Genomic DNA, 26,511 nt, shown 5'->3' with positions numbered 1-26,511 from the left:
TTATTTTCTCTTTCACTTTGCAACATTTGCTGATACTTTAGCAAATGGAGATAAAAAAAGAGAATGACATAAAGGGAAATTACATCAAAGGAGACAGAACCAGAAGGGGCTAATCTATCTTCTTTTCTTTTCTTTTCTTTTCTTTTCTTTTCTTTTCTTTTCTTTTCTTTCTTTTCTTTTCTTTTCGAGAGGGGAAGACAGAAATGGGTATGGGGGGTGGGCAGAAGGAGAGGGAGAAAGAGAATCTTAGGCTGCATGCCTAGCGTGGTGATGGTGGTGGTGGTGATGATGATGATGATGATAAGAAGAAAGGAAGAAGATGATGATGATGATGGTGAAGGTGAAGGGACCATTTCAGTGTAAAGTAGTAAGCCCATACATCTCTCCTTTATTGCCACACCTTGTCCTTCTTCCCTTTACTTCTAGTTTCTTTTCACTTTAGAAAAACAACTAAATGGCATAGAGTTCCTGGACTACACAACTTGTTGAAAACTTTGAAGTAAATAATAGATATTTTAAAGACATTAAATAAACAACAAAGAGATTAAAATACCTAGGTATTAAATAAGCAAAGTGTGAGACCCATATGAGACACCTTGGAAACACTACAGAAGGCCACAAAAGAAGATTTGAAGAAATGGAAAGACATACCAGTTCTTGGGTAGCAGGACTCAACCATATAGATACTTCCTCAATTATATAGTACTTCCTCAATTATAAATTTAACATGATTCCCCAAAAGTTGGCATAATTTTGTTTTGTTTTGTAAACAGAATGAGATTTTGAAGTTAATATGTAAAAATTACCAAAAATAGCCAGGAAAACTTGATTAACAAAAGAAGTAATGAGGGAGTGTTGGATTTACTATGTACAAAACATAAAGCCTCATCATTAAGATAGACTAACCAGTGGGCCAGAATAAAAAGCACAGAAGTAGGCTCAAATATTTATGAGATGGATTACTTATAGTAATGTTGTTGAGGCAACTGAGTGATATTCTTGGGAGAAAATGAAAGAGTTGGATCTATACCTTATACTGTACAATAGGATGGATTCCAAATGGATCAAAGATTTTTAAATAAGACTATAAAAATACTGGAAGAAAATACAAGAGAGTTCTTGATAACCTTGCAGTGTATAAGGACTTAGATTTGACTTAAAACCCACAAGTCATGGAAGATTGATAAATTCCACAGGCCTTTGTATAACGACAATAACAACAAAATCCATAACTAAGAATAAAGGAGGAAAAATATATTTACATTTCTTAATGCAGACAGAGGAGATAGTCTCCCTGGGAAAAAAAGAACTCCTAAAACCTAGATGGAAAAAAGTTAACCACAAAAAAAAAAAATTGGCAAAAGATATAAAAATAAAGTTCACATAAAAGGAGACACTAAATGGTTCTTAAAACATAAAAACAAATGTTCATCCTCATCAATCTTAAGATCTTAAGATACTGGGCAGCCCAGGTGGCTCAGCGGTTTAGTGCCAGCTTCAGCCCAGGGTGTGATCCTGGAGACCCGGGGTCAAGTCCCACGTCGGGCTCCCTGCATGGAACCTGCTTCTCCCTCTGCCTGTGTCTCTGCCTCTCTCTGTGTGTCTCTCATGAATAAATAAATAAAATCTTAAAAAAAAATCTTAAGATACTATTTTCATCAATAAGATTGTCAAAAATCCAGAAGTTATATAATACACCATGTTAATGAGAACATGGAGTATCAGGCACTATTATTGGATAGGTGGTAAATTAGGGCAATTGATGATTGAGGGCAGTTTGGCAATTTCTATCAAATTATCAAGTGAAAAAAATCAAGTGTATATAAATGCTGATCTATTTTTGTGAATTTGTCATACAGATAAATTTGCACACATGTGATGTGACCCATATGTAGGGTTTTCATTGCAGCATGTTTATAATAGCAAAATATGTGAAACAATTTAAGTATCTATCAATAAGGGAATAAATAAATATGAGAATAAATTCCATAAAATGGAATGCCATGCAGCTATGAAAAATTTAAAAAAATTAGGGAGGACCCTGGATGGCTCCATCAATTAAGTATCCAACTCTTGATTTCAGCTCAGGTTGTGATCTCAGGGTTGTGAACTTGAGCCCTACATCAGGCTCCACACTGGGCACGGAGCCTGCTTAAGATTCTTCCTCTCCCTCTCTTAAAAAAAAAAAAAAAAAAAAGGATGCTATGTAAAAATGGAAATAATTCCAGGTTCTACATTAATTTATAAAAACGAGATTGCACAGCTGTGCTTACAGTTTACAGGACTACTGCATACACCAGAGGACCTGTTTACATCATGTATATGACCCATACCCTCAGGGATTATACAGTGCACAACATGAACAGCTGGATGCTTTCTGTGCATTGTACCTCCTTTCTTAGTCGAAACAAAAGCAAAGGAAACAATATTCATATTTGTCTATGCATAAAGGAACTAAAAGTATTCACAAGAAACAAAAACAGGGGTACTTAAGTATGTGGAAATAAGTTTGAAGATAGGATAGATATATACATCCATTGCATAGATCTCATTGTAATGTATTAGCAATTTTTAAAAACTAAAAAACATACTATTATCAATAGTATGAATATTCATTCAATATTATAATTTCATCAAGTTAATATTTACCATCTTTTCTGCCAGATGTTTTTATCCCTTTTTCTCTATTTTTGATCTAGTAAAAAGAACTAGTTTTAGAAAGTATTGAATGTAATCTCTTTGGGAATATAAATTAAGTCTATTCAAACTTATGCATTGTAGGCAGATTTTTTTTATCTAATGAAATTTCTATATATAATTTAAACTGTTTTCATCAAAGTAAAGCTCTCATTTGTTTTCTGAAATAGACTTATTTTATAAAACAAGATTTTTTCCCCCAGGGTTCCACTTTCTCTGTTGTTGCTGACCTCACATTTTTCCCTTATGAGTCACTAAACTAGAAAAACAATATATTTTTCTTGAATTGGCATATTTTTTTGTGTGTGTGTGAAACTTCTGTGTCATTCATTAATAATGTGAAGTTGTGGGTGTGTGTGTTTGTAACATTACAGAACTGTTGGTTGGGCGGCTTGCTAGCTTCTGTAAAGGAAGGAGTAGAGAATAAAAAGGGAAGGAAAAGGCATTTTATGAAATTTAAGGCTTAAGGATATGATAATGGATACCTGTTCATTAAAAAAAAAAAAAGAAAGAAAGCCTGCTATTTGGTGGATAAAACTAAACCCATTTCTGTTAGTTTAATCAACAGTATCATCTCATATAGACAGCATATTAGTACTTTTAAGACTGTCACCCTATATTTTCAGAAAATGAAGTTTTTCTACATAAATCAGCTTCCCCAGCATGCTGTAGTGAAAAAAGGTTGGGTTTGGAGCTAGAGAGAATTAGGTTCACATTCTACTTTAACACTGTGTAGCCTTGTGGTCACAGTTTCTCCGTGACAAGGTTTTCATTTATGTAAATATAAATATGTAATTATACCTGCCTTGTGGGGCTCCTTTGAGGGAAGTTAAAATCCTCATTTGGCCACATTGGTGCTTAGTAATGATTCTGTTCTGGGTGGAGTGGCCTTCCTCCATGCTCCCCCAGCCCCCTGTGCACACACTGTCAGAGCACTTAGCACCCTCCTGATGTCTGTTGCAGCACTTAGGATACTGTCAGGCATGTTAAGTGAATGAAATAATTTAAACACTTAAATTTCATTTCAATACTTTAAAATAGAAATATTTTTAAATGCCTTGTTAAGTTTGACATTATATGAAATCTGTTTTTGCATTTTAGCCACAATATATCCATTAGACAAGGGTATGTTTCATCACTTGGGGAACTCTGTGTCCCTTTAGGACAAATCACCACTAGATGGTGATCACCACTAGGCTGGGATCTTATTCGCTTTGGCGTCATTTCTCTGCTGGTTTTAATCTGCATGCTTCCCATGCTTCTGCCACAGGGACTGTGAAAGTCGAAGCAGGATTTTAACATTCAGGCCAGTGGAACAACACTATGTTAGGTTCCCAGAAGGTGGTTGGCTCTTTCTTTAAGGCCTATTCAAGTTATTTACAGCAGAATGTGTGGTTTCTCCCTCATTCAATGGTTAGAGAAAAGCTGACATAATCACCTTGATTTTAGTTCTCTGCCTCAGTTTTGCTCTCCCTGGAATTTTGGTTTTCTGAGTCCTTAGCCTCTCTGGAATTCTGCAAGAAGAGTTCCTCCTGAATCTCCCTCCAGCTGTTTCTGAGGCCAGAATTTTGCTTTGAATCAGTTACTGGTATGCAGAAATTTCCCCTCAGCAACTCAGAGATATATAGCATGCCATCCCTGTTCACCCCAGTACACAATACACATGTTCCCATGTTCTCTATGTGGGCTCAGACTCACAAATGTTTAAGAAGTCAGGGTACCTGGGTGGCTCTGTCAGTTAAACATCTGACTCCTGATTTTGGTTCAGGTCATGATCTCAGTATTGTGAGATAGAGCTCCCCGACAGTCTCTGCAAGGCATGGAGCCTGCTTAAGATTATCTCCCTCCCACTCCCCCTCACCCAGCTTGCATGTGCATTCTCTTTCTCAAAAAAAAAAAAAAAAAGGAAACAAAGAAAAAGAAAAAAAAAAATGGAAGCCTTGCCCTAGTTTCAGCTTCTTAGGTCCTTTATCAGTTATCATCTCACCGTCTATTTATTGTCCTCTAGCAATTTGTCAAAACATTTTATCTGATGGCTCTTCTCCCATTTATTCATGAACATTATGAGTTTATACTCTTATAAAGTGGCCTCTTTGAAGGGAAGGAAGATACATGCCAAGGTCAAGCTTCTACATTTTCTACATTTTTTTTTCTTTAGAGAATTTTTTTTTAAAGATTTTATTTATTTATTCATGAGAGACACAGAGAGAGAGAGAGACACAGGCAGAGGGAGAAGCAGGCTCCGTGCAGGGAGCCTGATGCGGGACTTGATCCCAGGACCCTGGGATCATGCCCTGAGCCAAAGGCAGATGCTCAACTACTGAGCCACCAGGTGCCCCTCTTTAGAGAATTTTAGTTTTAAAAATGTATCAAAGTATACTTGACACACAACGTTACCTTAGTTTCATGTGTACAACATAGAGATTCAACAACTGTACATGATGCTGTGCTCACCACAAGTGTAGCCACCACCTGTCACCACACAACACTATTATGATATCATTGACTATATTCCCTATGCTGTACTTTTCATCCCTGTGACTTATTCTGTAACTGGAAGCCTGTACCTCCAACTCCCCTTCACCTGTTTCTTCCATCCTCCCAGCTCCTTTCCATTCTGACAACTTTAAATGAAAATCAGATTTTTAAAAATTTAGCTTAAGAGATTATATTGAGAGAAAGCATACATATGTGCAAGTTAGGGGAGGGGCAGAAAGGGAAAGAATCTTAAGTAGATTCCTTGCCCAGCAAGGAGCCCCACGTGGGGCTCCATCTCATGCCCCTGAGATCATGACCTGAGGTGAAATCAAGACAAGGGAGCCACCCAGGTGCCCTTAGATATAGTTAATTTATAACAAACAGTACATATTTATAGTGAGAGAATTTGGTAAATTTTGATATGTGTATGTATTTGTAAAACCATCACTACAGTCAAGGTAGTGATTGTATTATGAAGAAACTAAGGCTTCGAGAAGCCTACAAACTCAAATTGGCACCCAGGTGTCTGTGATGCCAAGATCCATGCTCAAGGCTCCGAAGTCTGAGTGCTAGTTAGAAAAACAACCACTGACTGTTTCTCATTTGTGTGAGGAAAGCACACAGTTTCTGAATCTAGCTATTCATTTCCTTAATAAGAAGGTTGTGCTAAATATTCTTAGTGTCTTTTAAGTTTCTGTACTTTATCCACATTTCTTCTGAAGAGATGATAAAGCTCTATTCAAATACAACTTTAATTAAATGAAACTGCACCTTTCTCTTTAATTTTCACAGAAGAGCTATATGAGACATTAAAATCATATGTATTTTTTTTTCTTTTCATAGGAAAGTATTTAAGAAGCTTGTGGATTAATATGAATCAAAGTAATATAAGATCTGCAGGAAGCCCCTCAAAATAGCTGGTAAGATGATAGGAATTTGTTTTTTTCAACAGTGTATTGTATAATTATTTTATAGACATTCTGCCTATAAACTTTCTAGCCTTGTGATTACAAAAGATATTTGTCACACTTTCATTAGTATGTGATTTTTATTTTTATTATTATTTTTTTAAGATTTCATTTATTTATTTGACAGAAAGAGAGAGAGGGACAAGCTAGGGAGCAGTTGAGGGAGAGGGAGAAGCAGGCCCCCCCTCTGAGAGCAGGGAGCCTGATGAGGGGCTCAATTCCAGAACCGTGGGATCATGACCTGAGCTGAAGGCAGATGCTTAACTGACTGAGGCACCCGGGTGCTCCTGTTATGTGATATTTTAAGTGTATTAATGGTGGAAACTATATGAGTTACCTGAAGTTCAACTGTATTCTTCACCTCTGCCAGAAAATGCAGTTGTTTTTTTTTTTTTTAAAGGTTTTATTTATTTATTCATGAAAGCCACAGAAAGGCAGAGACACAGGCAGAGGGAGAAGCAGGCTCCCTGAGGGGAACCTGATATGGGACTCAATCCCAGGACAGAATCATGACCTAGCCAAAGGCAGACACTCAACCATTGAGCCACCAGGTGCCCCAGAAAATGCAGATTTTACATAGATACAGATAATGACGTGGATGTAGTCCTATAGCCATGTCTATATGCAGAACTGTTTTCATATTTCTCAGATATTATCAGCAATGACAAGAGTGCCATAGTTCAAAATATATAAAATACATCTAACATGTATATATAGATACATATTGTTTACATGTATATAATTTTTTTAAGCAAAGTTGAATTTGACAACTCTTAAGACATGAAAATTTATTTTCTATTTCTGCATTCTTAGGAAAGGAAGAATTTCTAGACTCTTCATCACGATCTTCAATTACACGGTTAAATCTAAGGCTCCTGTGGTAAAATCATGAATAAAAATACATCTGCTGTGGTATCATCCAGTCTACTTGAAAAGTAATTTTTAAGTAAATTTTTAAAAAGTAATTTTTAAATCTAATATGTTTTGAGCTATCATAGTTTGAAATATGTAGAATGGTAATGAACTTTTTTGATTGAAAATTTTATACAGTTAACTGAGTTAAGGTAGAGTAATAAGTTGATCAATTATTACCTTCCAACATAAATCAATGTATGGGATAAATTCTGCATTCTTTTTTATAATTTTTTATAAAAATTGTTTTTTTAAAAATTTGATCTGATTGTTTAGAATATCTAAAATATTTTATGATTCCAAGTTAAAAATAACATAAAGTAACAGTGGTTTTGCGGGGTAACAAACCACCCAAAATACCTTGAAACAACAAGCATTTATTCTTTCTCATGATTTGATAGGTTGGCTGAACAGTTTTTCTGTTATGTACCAGAAGTGCAGGATGGCCTCATATGTTCTGGCACCTCATCTGGAAAGGTTGGATGGCGTCTCTTTGAACCTGATCTCATTCTCCAGGATGCTAGCTCAGGCTCTTTCCCATGATGGCAGAATGTTTCCCAGCAACACACCCACGTGTTTTTCAGATGTCTTATTTCCCTCACATTTGCTGATGTACCATTGGCTGAATCAGTTCGGATAGCCAAGTCCAAATTCAAAGGGTAGAGATACAGACTTTACTTTTTATTTTTAATTTTTAAAAAATTTTTTTAAGATTTTATTTATTTATTCATGAGAGACAGAGAGAGAGGCAGATGGGACTCCTGAGTGGCTCAGCAGTTGAGCGTCTGCCTTCAGCTAGGGGTGTGATCCTGGTCCCGGGATTGAATCCCTCATTGGGCTCCCTGCAGGGAGCCCACTTCTCCTTCTGCCTGTGTCTCTGCCTCTCTCTGTGTGTCTCTCATGAATAAATAAATAAAATAAAATCTTAAAAAAAAAAAAAAGAGAGAGAGAGAAAAAGAGGCAGAGACCTAGGCAGAGGGAGAAGCGGGCTCCCCACAGGAGCCCAATGCAGGACTCTGTCCATGAGCCGAAGGCAGACACTCAACCACTGAGCCAGGTGTCCCCAGACTTTACTTTTTAATGGAACAACAGTAAAGGCACATTCCAAAGGGCACACAGACAGGGATGGGAAGAATTGGTGGCTGTTTTGCAAACCCGTAACATACATATAACAGGATATATTCAGAGAAGTCATTCTTGCCTTTCATTCACTCCGTGACCTCATTCTTCCTATAGATAACCATTTTTATTCTTAGTTCTTTTTCAGTGCTTCTTTTTGCATAAGCAAATACATATAAATATATACACATTATATAACAGTATGTGTGTATATATATGATGTATATATATATATTTGTATATAATAGTAAGCACGTGCACACCAGCCCTCAGGTTCATAGGTGGTCTTCCCTGGAGAAGAGTATCAGGCTAATTAAATTGAGGATGTCTTTCTCTGACACCTCCTGAGAGCACTGGAAAAATGTAGTCTCCATGGGGCACAAGCAAGGCCCATCTCTGTGGTATAGAAAGAGCTCCATGTACAGAGCTCTGTGCCCTTGTGCTGAGCAGTTTTACTTTCTAGTACAGCATAGAGTTTTGTCCAACTCTTAAGGGAAACTCAAGCCCATGGGAAAGAATCCTATAACTGAAGCAAGATGGCCGCAAATATCCAGGCTCTGCCTCTTAGGTTCTACTCACCAGCATGTTCTTAACAAAAAGGCAACATGTTATATATACTTTTTGATCTTGCCTTTTTTTTTTTTTTAACTTCTATCCTAGTGATCATATCAGTCTATAAATGTCTTCCTTGGACCTTGTTATAACTGTAGTATTTTATCCTGTGAATGTACTATAGTTTATTCAGCCAGTACCTTATTGACGGACAGCCATTGTTTGCAAGTTTTGGAGATTACAAATTATGCCAAAATGAATAACCTAATATACAAATCATTTTGTATTTTTTGCCAGTGTATCTTTGAGATGGATTCCTAGAAATGGGATTTCTGGGTCAGAAGGTAAATTTAGAGATTACCAAATTCTCTCTTTAGGATCTATGCCATTTTACATCCTCGTCAACGGTATACAAAAATACCTCTTTTCCTGAAGCTTTGTCATCCGAGTATATTGTCAGTTTTAAATATATGTTGATCTGATAGGTGAATAGCAATATCTCTGCCTGGTTTTAATTTGCAATTCTCTGTGATTAAAGTTGAGCGGCAGAACTATTTTTAACAGCCAAAAAAAGTAAATAATATAAATTATTAGCATAAGGGGGTTTTAAAATAAGGTCGTAGCAAGTAAATGCTATATGGAAATATAGATATTCTATTGGATCAGAAAAGGAGGTCTCCATTACTGAAACAGTAACGTATGGTAGGGATGGTGTATTTTCACCATTGGAGGAACTTCGCATTTAGATGGTTTAAGAGGTTATGGGAGGTACTTAATGAGGTACTTTAATTCCCATTCCCCTTCCACTCTCTCATTCCTAGGCTTCAGTCTTATGCTTACAACTTAATATTCCACTAAGAGTGGGCTGAGCTTTTGAAATTTGTAATAGTGAAACATTATGGACCCAGTCCTGATGGCCTCTTGTCCTAGCTAATTGACCATTGCCCTAGAAACCAGACAAGCCATCCAACACTAGAGCCTTAATTTAGTATAATAAAAAGCAAAATATTTAAAAGCAGGGAGGTTTGTAAGATTTTTTTTTATAGTTTAATTTCTTTCAATTTTTTATGATTTAACTTTTGAACGCACTTTCTTAAAGATATCATTAGAATTTCTATGGCAAAAGCTAAGAAAGTTTTTTCTAAAAGCTATAATCATATTTAAGATATAAGGCAACTCTTTTTTAATACAGTTTGAGTTTTTTGATATGTTTGAAAATAGCTGAAAGTCCTATTCAACAATGGCTTTAAATACGGCAACAAAGTAGATCTTATACCACAATTTACCTCTGGAGTTATACCACAATTTACCTCTGGAATAAGACAAACTGGGTTTCCATTGCTGTTCTCTGACTTCATAACCTTAGACCACCAAGTTAACCTTCCCAGATTTTGGTGCTTTTAGAAAAATAAGAGTAATAATCTTAAGAGTTGTAAAAATAATTAAATTGAATGGCATAATGTATATATATTGATGAACACAGTGCCCAGTACATCACTGGTAAGCGGGCAGCTCTAAGCCTTATTTCAAACTGTTCCAAGTTTCTGTTCTGATAGGAGTGTTCAGAAACATAAATAGGGGGGTATACCTTGCACAAAATTCTTTTGGCAGTAATGACATTGCTCTTAAGTTTGATGGAAATTATGGATGGAGCACATGCTTTCTATGAAAACATACTCTTCCTAAATTAAAAAGATAACTTTTCCTTTTGAGATTCAAATGGAGGTCATATTTATTTTGTTATAAATGGCCTTTTAAAAGACACTTTAAGTGTCTTTTACCAATAATGTCTTTTAAAAAGTCACTTACCTAACTCATTAAAATCTTTAATTTTGGAATCCTTCAGTGTAATCTAAAAGTCAACTAAAGGCACATCTCTTCAGATCCCTTTAATAAATATTTACATTTATTTAAATCCTATGTTGAAGGTATTTTTCTTTGTTCTGCTCTAAAGAAATAAGTACTATTGCTGTGATTTTGTCTATGGTTTGATTGTTTCATAGGAAAAAATAAATAATAGAGGTAATAGAATCCATTTGTTTGCTCTTCTATCACCATACTTTTCTAAATGTCTAGATCTAAGAATTTGGTTTAACAAGTAGTTTAAAGAGAAAGTAGGCAAAGATCTCTAGGCTAACCTGTGAGTGCTAATTTACTTTATCTTAGGGATCCTGCCTTTCAGATGATTACAATTACCAAGGAAACGGGCCTTGGTCTGAAGATCCTAGGAGGAATTAACCGAAATGAAGGTCCCTTGGTATATATTCAGGAAATCATTCCTGGAGGAGACTGTTACAAGGTAAAAATGAAAATAAAAAATAACACTTCACCAAAAAACCCAAACCACCAGTGATGAAGTTTGTTTACCTACTACATCAAGTAATTTTTTTTTTTTAATTTTTAATACTAGCTGAATGTCCACTGTGACTTTCTCAGTGAAAGATCCTGCAAGCACTAGAAAGATAGGCCTTTCCTTCAAGGAGCTTTTTATCCCCATGAAAAATGTTTGTAATTAAAATAATTAATTGAGGGGCGCCTAGGTGGCTCAGTCAGTTAAGCACCTGCCTTCAGCTCAGGCCATGATCCTGGGGTCCTGGGATTGAGCCCTGGGTCCCTCATCAGGCTCCTGGCTCATTGGGTAGCCTGCTTCTCCCTCTCCCTGTTCCTGCTCTCTTTCTCATAAATAAATAAAATCTTACAATAATAAATTGATAGCAGTGATGCTAACTCTTCATCTGTTATCAGTGGTAGCAGACTGCAAATTTATACTTAAATACTTTCTCTTGTTGATGTTTCTTAGAATTTCATTGTTTGGAAAGGTTATCAAAAAGCATTTAATGAACTATATTCTATATTTACCACTAGAGAGCAGCACAGAGTTATTAATGTGCCTGGACAGTATTTGGTCAAATCCAACTGAAGAAAACAGCTAGAACAGAGAAAGGTAGAGACAGAAGATTAACTAGGTTTACAATACTTACACTTATTTTTGTATGCTTCCTCAAGATGGAGAGTTACATGCACATACAAATCAATGCAAATACAAATCAATGCAATTTTATTTTTAAATGTTTTTATTAATAGCATTTACTGTGTTTAAATATTGTTAGGTTATATTAATAAATTTCTGATCTGCACAAAATTTCTGCATAGTGGATGTATTCATACAATAGGAGACACAGGCTCATAAGATTATCCTTACTAAGTTCCTGAGCTGAGCAACTTAATATTTTTTAAATGCATAGGAGTGCTTTCACTTGCTCTAATTTTATTTTAGTATATTGTTTCAGAGCTAACAATATAGGCAGTCCTCAAGTTTATAGATGGATTATATAACACTTATATTTCCAAACTTCATATGTTAAGGGGGCTCCTGGAACTCAGAAGGAATCTTTATTTAATCATGGTTAGCTGCCTGATTCCCCACCATCACCCTCTTACAAATGCATGAGTGTTCTCTAATGGCAAAAAAAAAAAACCCAAAAAACAAAACAATACTGGGTCAGTGACCAAAACACCATGTTTCTTTGAAAAACACATTCAGGGGCACCTGAGTGGCTCAGTGGTTGAGTATCTGCCTTCAGCTTAGGCTGTGAGATCCCAGGGTCCTGGGATCGAGTCCTGCATCAAGCTCCCTCTGAGGAGCCTGCTTCTCCCTCTGCTTATGTCTCTGCCTCTCTCTCTCTCTCTATGTCTCATGAATAAATAAATAAAATCTTAAAAAAAAACACATTCAGAGTTCAAACTTGGAGCATCTTGACATGTTTTTTCCAATTGAAATAGAAGGAAAGATCCTCCCAGCTCTAAGTGTTAGAGGCAGCCTATCGCAGGAGAACAAATCCACTAGGTCCTGAGTTAAAGAAATATGAGAACTCCGAGGTCCTTTGTACCCCACCAGCCAGTACCGTATCAGTCTGGAGTCCTCAGTGTTCAATCTTAGACTTTTTTCTGGCTTAGACACTTCTTTGAGCTTTATACCCACATACCCAATTGCCTGGTCAGTATTTCCATTTGGATCTCCTTAAGGCATCTCAAACTCACTATATCTGAGGCAAGACTCATGATAGTCACACCACACCCTCATCTGCTCATCTCTTCCCAAACAGAGCTTCTTCCTCTGTTCTCAATCTTAAATGACGTCTTCCATTTGCATAGTCAGAAAACCTGAAAGCATCCCAACTATTTCCTCTCCCTTAATACCCATACCCAATTTATTAACATGTGCTGTTGACTTTTTTTTTACTCTATAAATATCTCTTGAACCCATTAGTCTTCTTGACCTCTACCACCATCACGTAGCTTTTTTTTTTTTTTTTTTGAAATTTTATTTATTTATTTATGGCAGACACAGAGAAAGAGGCAGAGACAGAAAGGGAGAAACAGGCTCACTGCGGGGAGCCTGATGTGGAGCTCGATCCCAGGACCCTGTGATCATGACCTGAGCCCAAGGCAGACTCAACCACTGAGCCACCCAGGTGCCCTCCCACCCCACCCCCGCCTTTTTTTTTAAGATTTTATTTATTTATTTATTTATTTGAGAGAGAGAAAGCACAAGCAGGGGTAGAGTCAGAAGGAAAGAAAGAAGCAGAAGCAGACCCCTGCTGAGCAGAGAGCCTGACATGAGGCTCAATCCCAGGACCCTAAGATCATGACCTGAACCAAAATCACATGCTTAACCAAATGAGCCACCCAGGTGCCCCCATCACATAGCTTTTTAACAGACCTCACAATAGCTTTGTGTGCTCTTATGCACCATGTATATCCACCCACCCCCCACTGCAGCCTATCTTACTAATACTCAGTTGCCTGCAAGGCTCTGTATAACATGACCTCTGCCTTATACTTTTCTGACTCTCCACTCTTATGCTTCCAGAGTGATAGTCTTTCAGTTCCCGGAAACTCTTATTTGCTGTTCCCTCTTGACTGGGAACACACCCATGCCCTTACCACCATTGCTTCGAAATATTTATTCAAAGACTGATTCCTAAACAATGTGTTCTGTGCCTCCAGTTTAGGTCAGATCTTTTTTCCTACATGTGCTCCTTTATATCACCTATCTCAGTTTGTAAACACACATCCATATCTGTGATTGTTTTATCAACTCTGTCTAAAACATAAGATAGTATGTTTTCTAAGTGCAAGGATTCTGATTTTATTCACAATGATATCTTTCATCCCCAGTGTGATGCCTTGCATATACTAATTGCTCAGTTAATATTTATGAATGAATAATCCCTTGGTCATTCTGTCATCTTTCTGAGAGTTGCTAATCTGCCTGTTTGCTATTCTACTGCCACCATCTGGCTCCACACCAAGTACTTCTCTTCACTGGCCCATTGTGTTAGATTCTGGACACGAAATTTCTTTGAAGTTTTCAAACGTTTTTGTTTGGTTTTTCTGCTCTTAGTATAAGGAAAGCAAGCAGTAATCAAAAGCTTTTCTTCAAACCTAATACTATATTTCATATTTCATTTAGCTGATTCTATGACATATATTAAAACACATACATATAAGCTCTATCAGATGAGTCTTACAATCAATTTCATAGTGTAATTGTCAGCATTGTCTTCTTTTAGTGATACATAAAATAATAGTGTATCTTACAGTCAGTGTCATCTTAAATATGATAAATAATTCAGGACTTTTTTTGGGGGGATCAAACTCCATAGGTAAAGACAATGATCACACAGACATAGATACTAGTGGCTAGTCATTGTTCACAAAGGATTGCAGTAGGACATATTTATCTTTCAGAGGAAATGTATTTTCAGAATATGCTGAGCATATCTCTGGAACTGGGACCAAGGCCTCCGGTGTAAAGAAACCAGTCCCATTGATGAGAACTAAAGAAGTAGTGGTCAAGAAGGTTTACTTTACAAGGCACTCTTTTTTCTCCTTTGCTATTAATTATTTCTGTCAGAGCCACTTTAATTTCCTCAGACTGTTTCCTGGCCCTGCTTAATTTATTGTTCATTTATTATGTACCTGGCACTATGCCAAGGAGACAACCATGAAAAGACATGGTTCTGGCCAGCTGAAATAATCAGTGCTGTTAGTTTGGAAGTTGTTGAGTTAGTCTCTAATGGGAGAGAAAAAGATGTGTAAACAAAAGGGACAGTACAAAGTAAGTAATAACAGAGGTAACTAAAAAGTGCTTTTGGAGCAGAGAGAGAGGAACAAGTAGTAATTCCAGGCAGTTGGGACAAACTTACCACTGAGAACTTGTTTGCATTTGACTGTGAAGTTTGAGTTTATCAGAGAAGTGGTGGGGTTGGTGGTAGCATTCTAGACAGGGATTAGGATGTGTAAAAGCATTAGGGTTCCGAAGACCAGAGCTGGTTTGAAGAACATTTTCTGAGAATAGAATGAAGAATTTATATGATGAGGAGAAAAGGTAGATGGTGAGGCCAGAAAAAGCTGGTTGTGGCTAGTTTGTTGTTCTGGGTTTGGTAAGTTAAGGAGATACAGCTTTTCCTATGCATGGCCAGCCATTAGGGTTGGGTTTTTTTGTTTTTTTGTTTGTTTGTTTGTTTGTTTTAATTTTTCCAGAGACGGGAAATAGGGTAGAGGGAGAGACAGGTTCCCCACTGAGCAGAGAGCTCAATGTGGGACTTGATCCCAGGACCCCAGTAGCATGACCTGAGCCAAAGGCAGTCACTTGACTGACTGAGCCACCCAAGCGCCCCTACAGGTGAAGCAAGAGGGCTTGGTTCTTGTCTCATGGAGTCCAAGAATGAATCTTGTGGACAAAGGAGAGCAAGTAAAGCGATAGAAGTTTATTAAGCAGATACAGAGAAAGCTCTCAGAACTGAGAAGGGTCCCAACAAGGTTGCCACTGAGGGCTTTTTGGCTGGCCTTTTATGGAAAACCTGAGTAGGGAGTGGATGGCCTTGAGATTTCTTTTGCCATCTTGAGTGAATGACATGACTGTTTTGAGTCTCAGTGATTACGGGATAGATGTCAAAGGAAGATACTCCCTAATATTTTGGAGCTAGAGGGCCAGATTTCTGTCCTTACCTCATTTCTGTTGCCTTATCTCTATTGCATCTCAGTGTCCTTGGAATTTGTGGGAGCCTGACTCTGGGCCTTTCCCTTATCTTTCCCTGCCTAACCCCATATGCCCTAACTCAAAAAAAAATTTTTTTTAATTTTTTTTTCCTAACTCCAAAATTTTTAATTTGAGAAGTAACAGGATTAAATTTGCCATCAGTGTGAAAATTACAACAGGCATGAAATTTTGATTCAACTCTCCTTTATTTAACACCCACAGTGTGCTAGGATTTTATGTATTTTATTTAATTACTAATAGCAAGTTTGTATGACAGGTATTTTATCTCCACTTTACAGCTAAGAAAATGGAGTCTCTGGGGCTCCCTTGCTCAGTGGGGAACCTGCTTCTCCCTCTCCCTCTATCTGCCGCTCCCCCTGCTTGTTCTCTCTCTCTCTCTCTCTCATGAATGAACAAAATCTTAAAAAAAGAAGAAAAGAAAAAAGAAAATGAAGTTTCATACAGATTGCACAACTTGTCTAAATTCACATTAATAACTGGCAATAGAAGAAGTTGACAGTTCCTGAATGTATGGAAAAGGAACCAGAAGTCTTGCAGGAAAATTCCTTAGTCTTTAGGAAAAAGAGTTCATTAAATCAGAGTCAGGCTGTATAGATGGTATGGTAGTAAGCTAACATGTTACTTAGAAAACTATATAATGGTCATTATAAATGAACAGCACTGGTAGTTTTTAACAACTGTTTAAATGGTCAGGAGTACTTTCAACATTTTTGTAAATGTCGATATGAAAGAACACAGACTATGAAAGTGCTTGACATCTTGCCTGTCGTGTTGTACATTCACTCAGTAACTGCTGAATCAGAACCCAGACAGTGTGGAAGAGGCTTCAGCATGTCCCCGAAGTTAGTATCTTCACATATGCATTTATCCAACTAGGGCAGGATTCACTGGTTTGAATGCCAGACTCTTACAGAAATAGCTTTGTTTGAGTTTGCAGGTTCTGACTTTTAAACAGGTTCAGAAATTCACATGATCAGCTAAGATCTTGTTCTAGGAGGCAAAGGAAAAAAACCTACGACGTTAAATACTTTTTAGAAAGAAAAAAATACATATAAATACCAGAAGCCTTATTCTTCCTCTCTTCTCTGACTCTTGTCCTGCTGGAAAATGCTACTTCAGTACACTGGTGTACTTTAATATTAGATACATTATATTGCGTTCCTGAGAACTTTTTCCGCTGTGCTGCTAATACTGTACAGTCTCAGAGGAGAATGTGGGAGATAGTAGATTAGCTGACACCCTACTGCCTACCTCTGTTTTCTGCAGCCTTTTTTTCTGGAACCCTGACAGCTGGCTGTGGACTGTATAAGATATATGGACACAGGAGCTACCTCAAATAATTTTAAATTTAGTTCTGTATTTCTTGTGGATGAGATTGTGTGCCTCCCCCCAGCCCCTTTCTCTCTAATTGTTTATGAACACCTGGCTAGCAAGTGTAGAGCTCAAATTTGTATTTAGGTCTGTCTAGCTGCCAAACCTCGTGATCTTTCTACTTCTGTCCACTGCCTCAGAAGACTCCTGCCCAAATGAAAAAAAATTGACAATATTTACTATTATTTACTATCCGACACTCGATTCTAAAAAATCCTTTCTTTCCTTGTCCGTGTCCTTTATATGCTTTGCTCTAGTGAAACGGCGCTTTCTTCATTTTCTCCATTTTTTTCCCCCTAAATTGTTGCTAGGCTTTGTGATACAAGTGAATAATAGTATAGCCATTAAATTTCAGCTTTACTTTAGTAAAGGTGATTCTAATAAGGAATTATTTATTAGGTTCCAAATGGTCAGAGCTAGATTTAATAATGATATTTATTTAATTTTATTTCTTTCTTTTAAAATTAGATTAAAAATTTCTCTATTTGACACTTATTTCCAATACCAGTTTTGGTATATGGAACCAAAATATAATTCAGCTAGTTAGACACATTGTTGGGCCAGATGTTATCAGCTCTGTTTATTTTGGGAAATGGAAAATTTCTTTTCTATTTTATCTTTTAAATTTTTTTAAGTAGGCTCCATGCCCAGTGTGGGGCTTGAACTCATGATCAAGAGTTGTATGCTCTACTGAACTGAGCCAGTCAGGCACCCCTCGTTTCTTTTTTATGTGATATTTGACACATGTAAATGAAGCATAATAATAGAATGAATACCTATGAATCTGCTTAGAGTTCACCACTTAAAAAGTAGAAAATTTTACAAGCTACAGAGGCATTCCTCATCACATTCCCCACACTCCCCACCCTTACTCTTGGAAATAAGCACTCTAGGATTTTGTTCACTCTTCTCCATTATTAGCCTTATCTTATTGCCTGTGGCAAAAAGGTTGTTTCTCTTATTTGTTGCCATATCATCTTAACCTTGAATAAATAACTGCTGAAACTAAAATTTTGTGTATCAAATTACAAGCCAATGTACATGAGTGACTAAGTATGTCTGGGTAGAGTTGATTTAAATGCATATGTAACCAAACTCTGTAATAAAGTTTGGGCCCAGGCAATATAGAACTGTGTTTGTAAAATCTTAACAAAATCAGCATTTTCATTTTACTGAATATGTAGGATCCATATGATGGATACTCCCTCCATACTGCCAAGTTTTTTCCAGAATTACTATTGTGTTTTACTCCTTATATGTTTATCAGTGGAAGGGGGGAGAAATCATTTGTGAATATAACAATCGTGTTGTGTTCTCTGACTTTGCTAGTTATATTTATAAAATATAAATTTCCAAATATTTTAAAATCAAATTCCCTTTTTCAGTTTAATTTTTTAAATGTTTTTAATATAGAAGGGTCATAAAGTCATGATGCATTTAGATGGTTTATCTTTTATATACTATTTGAAATAACATGTTTCTATAAAATTTTTTGATAAATATTTTATATTTATTTATCTTCCTGTATTCAGTGTTAGAGATAGTGTGGAGGCCGAGAAAAATTAAGGCCATCCCACCTAAAGTTTAGCATTAGCACAAGTATAGCCATCTTAGGCCCCTGTGAATAAGAGCTGAACTTTACGGGGGAAAGACTGCAGAATTCCTCAATGTCCTCAGCAGGGAATCCCATATCAGAAAGACAACAGAGCCCATGCCCATGGTAGAAAGTCCCATATTAGAATGAGAACAGAACTCAATGCCCTTGAAAGCCCCATATCAGAATGTAAACAGAACTGAGAAATTCCTCCACCCCTTCTGAAAATCCCCTAGACCAGCCTATAAAAAACCCAGCTGTAACCCACTTCGGGGTCCAAGTCCCTGCTCCGCTGTGTCAGGTATACTTGGACCCAAGCTCAAGCTTGCTAATAAACCCTCGTGCACTTGCATCGGTGTCGGCTCCTTGGTGGTTTCTCGGATTCACAATCTTGGGCACAACAATAGCACTGAATGTCTTTATTTATTTATTTAAGGTTTATTTATTTAAGAGAAAGAGAATGAACAGGGAGAGGAGCAAAGGGAGAGGGAGTCTTAAGCAGATTCCACATTGAGTGTGGACCCAAACACAGGGCTCAATCTGATGGCTCTGAGATCACAACCTGAGCCAAAACCAGAGTGGGACACTTAACTGGCTGTGCCACCCAAGCATCTCTCAAAATTATTTTTGTTTTTTAAAAAAGACATTTAGGGGGCACCCGGGTGGTATAATCAGTTAAGCTTCTGACTCTTGGTTTCCATGTAAGTCATGATCTCAAGTTAATGGGATCCAGCCCTTTAGACTCCCGCTCAGTGGGAAGGCAGCTTGAGATTCTTTCCCTCTCCCTCCTCCTCCCTTCCCATCTGCTCTCCTCGCCATGCTCACACTCTAATAAGTAATCTTTAAAAATTACTATTGTTATTTAGCAGCAGTGTAATGAAATCACCATTATTATGTATATGGATGTACAGATCAAAAATCAGTTATCCAAGGGATATATCTTAAATATGGCTTTGAAGAAAGATACTTCCTTGAATTTGTGGAACTTCCCTAAATGCCAGTAGGGTGAAAATCTAGCTTTTTAACCATATAAGCTTTTTCCCCAGTTATAGAAATAGTGCTTTCTGTCTTTGTGTATATAAATGATAATTGAGACATTGTCTTAGGAACTGAAAATGAAGAGAGCTCATTCTTTTTCCACTTTGAATTAAGAAAAAAAAAGGTGAAGACTGAGAAACTTATCAAACAAATCCATTAAATCTTTTTTTTTTTAAGATTTATTTATTTATTCATGATAGAGAGAGAGAGGCAGACACACAGATGGAGGGAGAAGCAGGCTCCATGCCAGGAGCCCCACGTGGGACTCAATCCTGGGACTCCAGGATCACGCTCTGGGCCAAAGGCAGGCGCTAAACCCCTGAGCCACCCAGGAGTCCCCCAAATCCATTAAATCTTATAATCAATAGACTGTCTTACCCAGTTAGGCTAGTTACATCCAGAGCTGGATCTTAGCAGACAATGTAAGGCAGCTGGTTATAAGTGGTCATCATTAATAGGAAATGACTAAAGCTGTATGTATAACCAGCTAGGCCTGAGTCACTGGAGGTACAGCAGATCCAGTAAACAGCTGAAATATGGGTAGGATCAATCTAATTAGGATCCTTGACTAATTTTAAGTCTTACAGTGGAGTTAACCTTACTAATTTGGTGGGATGAGAGATTCAGGAATGCTCAGAAACTAAAGTGAGTAAGTGAGTAAGTCTTGTATTCTGAAATAGGCTAGCATTATTTGACTGACTTTATCACAGAGTCAGAGCTGTATCTATCTCATAGTACCAAGCTTTTATTTTATTTTTTTCTTTTTAAGATTGTATTTATTTTTTCATAGGGGGAGGGTGGCGGCGGCAAAGACACAGGCAGAGGGAGAAGCAGGCTCCATGAAGGAAGCCCGATGTGGGACTGGATCCCGGGTCTCCAGAATCAGGCCATGGGCTGAAGGCGGCACTAAACCGCTGAGCCACCTTGGTAAGCCACCAGCTTACCAAGCTTTTAAAACAAGTCTTTTCCTGGTGTACCAGGCTATGTCTTCAAGTACGTTTTCAGGATTTTTCGTGTGCAAATTTAGCTCACATGTACATGAGACTGTCCCATTCCATTCATGTATGTAAGCAAACCAGGCCTTAGTTAAAACTTTTTGCTATCTAAGTTCTTTGTCCAAGGTTTTCTTCTTACTCTTTTTTTTTTTAATTATTTATTTATTTATTCATGAGAGATATATAGAGGGAGGCAGAGACACAGGCAGAGGGAGAAGCAGGCTCCCCACAGGAGCCCAATGTGCGACTCAATCCTGGAACTCCGGGATCACACCCTGAACTGAAAACAGATGCTCAACCACTGAGCCACCCAGGCGTCCCTTTCTTACTCTTTAAGAGACTGTTCACTAACTTTTTTCTTTGGTTTAGTTGCATCAATTAGTTGTTTCTTTTAAAACAGTTTCTTTATATGTATTACTACTTTTGTTAGGATGGACGTTTGAAGCCAGGAGATCAACTTGTCTCCATAAACAAGGAATCTATGATTGGTGTATCCTTTGAAGAAGCAAAAAGCATAATTACAAGAGCCAAGTTGAGGTAACTATCCTATCCATAAGATAGATTGAGTTAGCATGTTTCCTCAAAAATAGTAACTTAAGAGATTTAAATACTTTAGACCCTAAAATAAGTATGTATTTTTAAAATTTACTTATTTATTATTTTTAGAGAGCATATGCATGAGTTGGGGTAGGGGGAGGCAGAGGGAGAGAGAGAGTCCCAAGCAGACTCCCCATTGAGTGGTAGAGCGCAATGTGGGGCTCGATCTTACAACCCTGAGATCATGACCTGAGCTGAAATCAAGAGTCGGATACTTAACTAGCTGAGCTACCCAGGCACCTCCTAAAATAAATAAATTTTAATAATACTTGATACATTATCTTAAAACTCAGTTGTATCTATACTATATCCATAAAATTATTTCTTTTTAATGCTAGGTCAGAATCTGCTTGGGAGATAGCATTCATAAGACAAAAATCTGATGGCAGTCATCTAGAAAATCCATCTTGTACATCCCTTTTACAAGCTTCCGGAGAATATGGACCTCAAGCCTCGACATTTAGCCTTCTTCCTTCTCCCCCTGAAATACTAATTCCAAAGACCTCATCCACTCCCCAAACTACAGATACCACTTTATCTTCTTTTAACATTAGTCAGGTAATTTTAACATTTCTCTGTATATTTTTGCAGTCCAGAAATCCCCCATATGTTTTTTTGTTTGTAATATACATGTAGAATTATAGTTTTGATAATGTATTTAAAAACAATTGGTATTTTCTTGAAAGTTCTTTTTTTTTCTGTTTAAGACTTTTCTATTGTGCTGTCAGTAGTATAATTTTTCAAGTCAGTGTGTCTTTTGTTCAGAAAGACAGGATCAGGAATGGCCTCACAGAGATATGCCTAGGTGTCACTCAAAACTATGTTAGGAATGTCATATTTATTTTCAGAAAGTCTCTAATATGGTTTAATTTATTACTATTTCTGTTTTCTGCTTGACTGAAGACAGGCAATGTTCCTTTTGTTTCTTACCTCTTTTCCTGCACAGTGAAGCTAATCCTAATTACTCAGTGTAGGTGGATATGGTTCCCTTATGTGTGCATGCTAACACCTAGTTCACCCCAGTACAATCACACAGAAGGGGGAGTTTCTACATCGAAATTGACAGTTGATTACTAATTGCTACAATGCCTTAACAAATCAAAGATAAAATAGAGCATATACTCTTAAAATATTATGTTAGCACTACAGCAAAGTAGAAACTCAGGTTGGCTTTTAGGTAATGGAATAAAATTTATCAATGGTAATTTCAGTTTCAGGTATCTGCTAATAAGATAAAGAGTGTAAGATTTTGTCAGCCCCTTATACTTTTTTATTTGGGGTTATAATACCTTTTCAAAGATAAGATGCATGGCCTTATATTTTGCTGTTCTTGGACATGGTAGAGCTGAAAGCAGTTGTTACCTTTATTTCTGAAACGCTTTGTTTGGAGATAAATATACCAAAATTTTAGAGATCTCGTATTTTTTGGACCGCTGCTTTAATCTCTTAAACCATTCTTTTTATGTTAACGTGAGCTTCTAGTCTGGTCTTTGACCTACTTTGGAAAATGACATTTCATGTTCTTCCTTTTCTTTCATAGATAAAAACTGGATACAAGAAAACAGAACAGACTCCAATTACTTCTTCAGAAAACAGCCCTGCGGATATGTCTAATACAGGTAAATGCACATTTAATTCTTCTTTTACTGTTATTTCTTTCAATTACTCTTTCTCAATGAGGAGTACATAATGTGACTTAATAGACTTTAAAGAAGGGTGCATTATGCCTTTTTTCCTTCAATGAATAAAAGACCAAAATGAATGTATTGTTCAATGGTCCCTATCAGATTATGTCTTTTATTAGAAATTTTTCTGAACAAAGAGTTGAAATTTTAAGATACATTATCATAATGGTGTCTGTGAAGCTGTAATAATCAACGAACTGTTGAAATCAAATCATGTAAACTCTTCTTTAAATCAAGATTAGGTTGCCTTGTCCTTTTAGTGAAATACTGGTGAGGTTTATTAAATGCACCTTACAGAGAAATTATAGATGGGAGCATAGCTTAAGAAAAGAAATATTTGGGTTTTTTTAAGAGATTGTATAGATACAAATTAAAAAAGAACATCAGTATTATGAATTGAATATTCTTAGTTATCATCACCATGAAATGATTTACTGACTTTTTAAAACAATAAAGTATTAATTAAGCCACCCATAAAAAAAGAATTTTTATCAAACAGCAAAGTATCTATTAGTGGCTCAAACATCAAGAAAAAAGCCTTCCCTTTAAATCATGTCCAGAAATTAAATACAACAATAATAAAAAAAAAACAGTGTATATAGAAAGGAAAAGTTAATTACATGTCTAAAAATTATAATGCAAGGTGTTACCTGTATATTTTAATTTTTAATAGCATTAATCTCTATCAGAATTGCAGAATAAAGACAAATTAGCATGAGTTACATAGTATCTTAGCATTTGGGCTGCTGTAACAAAATATCACAGACTAGCTTATAAACAATAGACATGTATTTCTCACAGTTCTGGAGGCCTGAAATCCAGGATCATGCTGCTGGCATGGTCCCAGTGAGAGCCTTCTTCAGGTTGCAGACTTCCCATCATGTCCTGACATAGGGACCTGTAGGGTCTCTTTTATCAGAACACTTTTATCAGAACATTACTGAGAGCTCCACCCTCATGACCTAAGCCTCTTGCAGAGGCCCCATCTCCTAATACCATCACCATTAGGGGTTAGGATTTTGACATATGCATTTGAGGAGGATACAAACATTCAGGACACAACACATAGGCAGTACACTTAACAGGAATTTATAGTGGATTCCAGAGTAGTTTCCTCTGAATTGGAGCAGTATTTACCAGAGGGTTGTTAGCAAGCTCTAGCACAAATTACATGCCCTTTTACTTAGTGGGATTCTTTGACTCTTAGAAACTTTATTAGTATATCTCCTTTACGTAATTTCCATTCTCTTGATGTATTGTTTTTATTTTAAACTATGAACACATGTGAGAAAAAAAAGATAAAGACGCAAACAATGGTGAGGATACATTTATGTAACATTTTTAATTTTGAAAGTAATTGAACTGCTCATTGCTTCTCTTAGTCTTTTATTAATTTAGTAAGCTTTTACTGAGTCTTGTCATGGACAAAGAAAACATAGTTCAATGGGAATTATGAAGGAATTAGGATATTTTCCATGAGATACTTAATAGTCTATGGTGAAATGAAGCATGGGGTTAAAAAAAACTTCATTATTCAGATTAGAAAGCATATATGTATGTGTTTATTTTATTGAATAACTACCATTTGCAGTGTTCTCTGTTAACTAGAGCAGGGTGTGGGTGGTTTCTGTACTCGAAGGAATATACTATCTTGTCACAATGTGAAGATGTGAACAAAGTGGATAAGGAAAGAAGTGGCCCATGTGTGGTGTAGGGAAGGCACAGGCTCTGAATGCAAATGTAGAAGTTCATTTCTTTGCTCCTAGCTTATTAGCTGTGTAACCTTGAAATAGTTGCCTCATGGATCTTTATGAGTATTAAGTAAGATCATGCATATGAAGCACTTAGCATCGTAATGGGTACATAGCATATGCTCAGTAACTTTTGCTGTTATTATTGTTAATATCACAGAACCCACTCACTAGAGTGTAGCTCAGATGATATTCCAGAGGCTGTTTGTTTTTGTTTTTCTTTTTTTAAAGATTTTATTTAATTGTTCATGAGAGATAGAGAGAGAGAAAGAGGGAGAGAGAGAGAGAGGCAGAGACACAGCCAGAGGGAGAAGCAGGCTTCCATGCAGGGAGCCTGACGTGGGACTCGATCCCGGGTCTCTAGGATCACGCCCTGGGCTGAAGGCAGCACTAAACCGCTGAGCCAACCGGGCAGCCCTAGAGGCTGTTTTTAGAGCAGAAACCAAAGCTCCCATCTTTTAATTCAATTTTTCATCTTCTCCTCGTCCCCCAAACTAATACATAGGAAAGAATTTGTCACAACATGCAGAAATTTCTTAGCAAAAATCAAACATCAGATCTTGAAAGAAGTGGTAAACGTCAATGGTTGGATGAAAGAGATCTTCCTAAGTGAAGGAAGCACCATGAGCTAAAGTACAGAACAAAGGATGAGCTAGATGTCAGGTGACTGTAGGAGGCAGATCTGATTAGAGCAAAGAGATCCCAGAGTAATGAATAAAATGTAAATTCTACATCAGTGACTAAAAGAAACAGTGCTATACTTTGTAATAGGAAAATAATTTACTGAAAAATATATTTGAGTGAGCTGTGTGAAAAGTGAATATTAAAATGCAATTAAAACAACATTTTTCTAGGGTAAAATTAGCATTGAGTTAGTCCTATTTTTTTAATTTTCACATAAATGTGGTAGGCCAGATGTTTCTGAGGGAAAAAAAAAAATTCAACTCTAAATTATCTCTAGGTAACTTATATAAATTGTGATAAGCACTTAATTATAGATTGTTCCCAAATTAGACCCCTAACTGTCACATCTAAACCCCCTTAGCCAGTTGGTATTTATTCAAAAAATGTAAACAAGTTTTAATGTTAACCTCAACAGAAATAAGCTGAATTAAGGGAAATCTTATCCCTGTTCCCATCTCAGAATTATTCCAAAGTATAAAACTGGTTAGAATTTTGAAATCTACATAATACTTGAATATGTTTTTAATCTATTCTATTATATAAATTTCTGATTCAGAACTCGGAGTTGTTTACTATTGCTATAAGCTGACTAATGCATGAGTTTATAAGTGAGCTAAAAGCATACTAAAGACATTCCTAAAAAAATTGGTAAAGAATTATTGCATGAAGAAATATTATCATTACTTTAACTTTACCAGAACGTGAACTGTAATCCTCCCACACTAAGGTTTTATAACTGAAACAAAATAGTGATGGGGGGAAAATATCCATGAAGGGTTCACCGTATAAACCAAATGGTTTTGATCCTGTCCTCTTAAAACATTCCCTTTCTTCTCCTAAAAAGAAGACTAGAAGAGAAGATCCAAGAGAATAATAAGCTATCTTTTGAAAATCCTCACTCCCCCAGAGAGGAACAAATCAAGAGCTTGAGGCCAGTGTTGAGAGGTGTCACCGGCAAATGGGGAAAGCTGTCTGTCTATGAGCAGCTTTTCAGGTCAAGC

The 26,511-nt window shown here is 36.7% G+C and overlaps 1 protein-coding gene across 26 annotated transcripts in view; it reads left to right on the top strand.

Moving 5' to 3' along the window:
• Nucleotides 1–26,511, top strand: part of STXBP4 (syntaxin binding protein 4) — a 213,793-nt gene that overhangs the window by 7,138 nt on the left and 180,144 nt on the right. For 7 of the 26 annotated variants that reach the window (XR_013354387.1, XM_077852640.1, XM_077852637.1 and 4 more), the window contains 7 exons: nucleotides 6,019–6,095; nucleotides 6,957–7,078; nucleotides 7,457–7,532; nucleotides 10,909–11,025; nucleotides 21,224–21,330; nucleotides 21,729–21,948; nucleotides 22,931–23,009. Coding sequence is in view for 25 of the 26 variants with exons in the window: in XM_077852640.1 (XP_077708766.1) it covers nucleotides 7,032–7,078; nucleotides 7,457–7,532; nucleotides 10,909–11,025; nucleotides 21,224–21,330; nucleotides 21,729–21,948; nucleotides 22,931–23,009 (646 nt within the window). In the remaining variant the exon portion in view is untranslated. Of the gene's footprint in view, nucleotides 1–6,018; nucleotides 6,096–6,956; nucleotides 7,090–7,450; nucleotides 7,533–9,023; nucleotides 9,071–10,892; nucleotides 11,026–21,223; nucleotides 21,331–21,728; nucleotides 21,949–22,930; nucleotides 23,010–26,511 lie in introns of those variants that run through there. The other 19 variants (XM_077852642.1, XM_077852651.1, XM_077852643.1 and 16 more) reach the window with 18 other exon arrangements.

The sequence above is a fragment of the Canis aureus genome, chromosome 16 (assembly GCF_053574225.1).
Source record: "Canis aureus isolate CA01 chromosome 16, VMU_Caureus_v.1.0, whole genome shotgun sequence".
Lineage (NCBI taxonomy): Eukaryota > Metazoa > Chordata > Mammalia > Carnivora > Canidae > Canis > Canis aureus.
The sequence above is the reverse complement of the archived record's forward strand: the minus strand, read 5'-3'. Positions and strand labels throughout refer to the sequence as shown.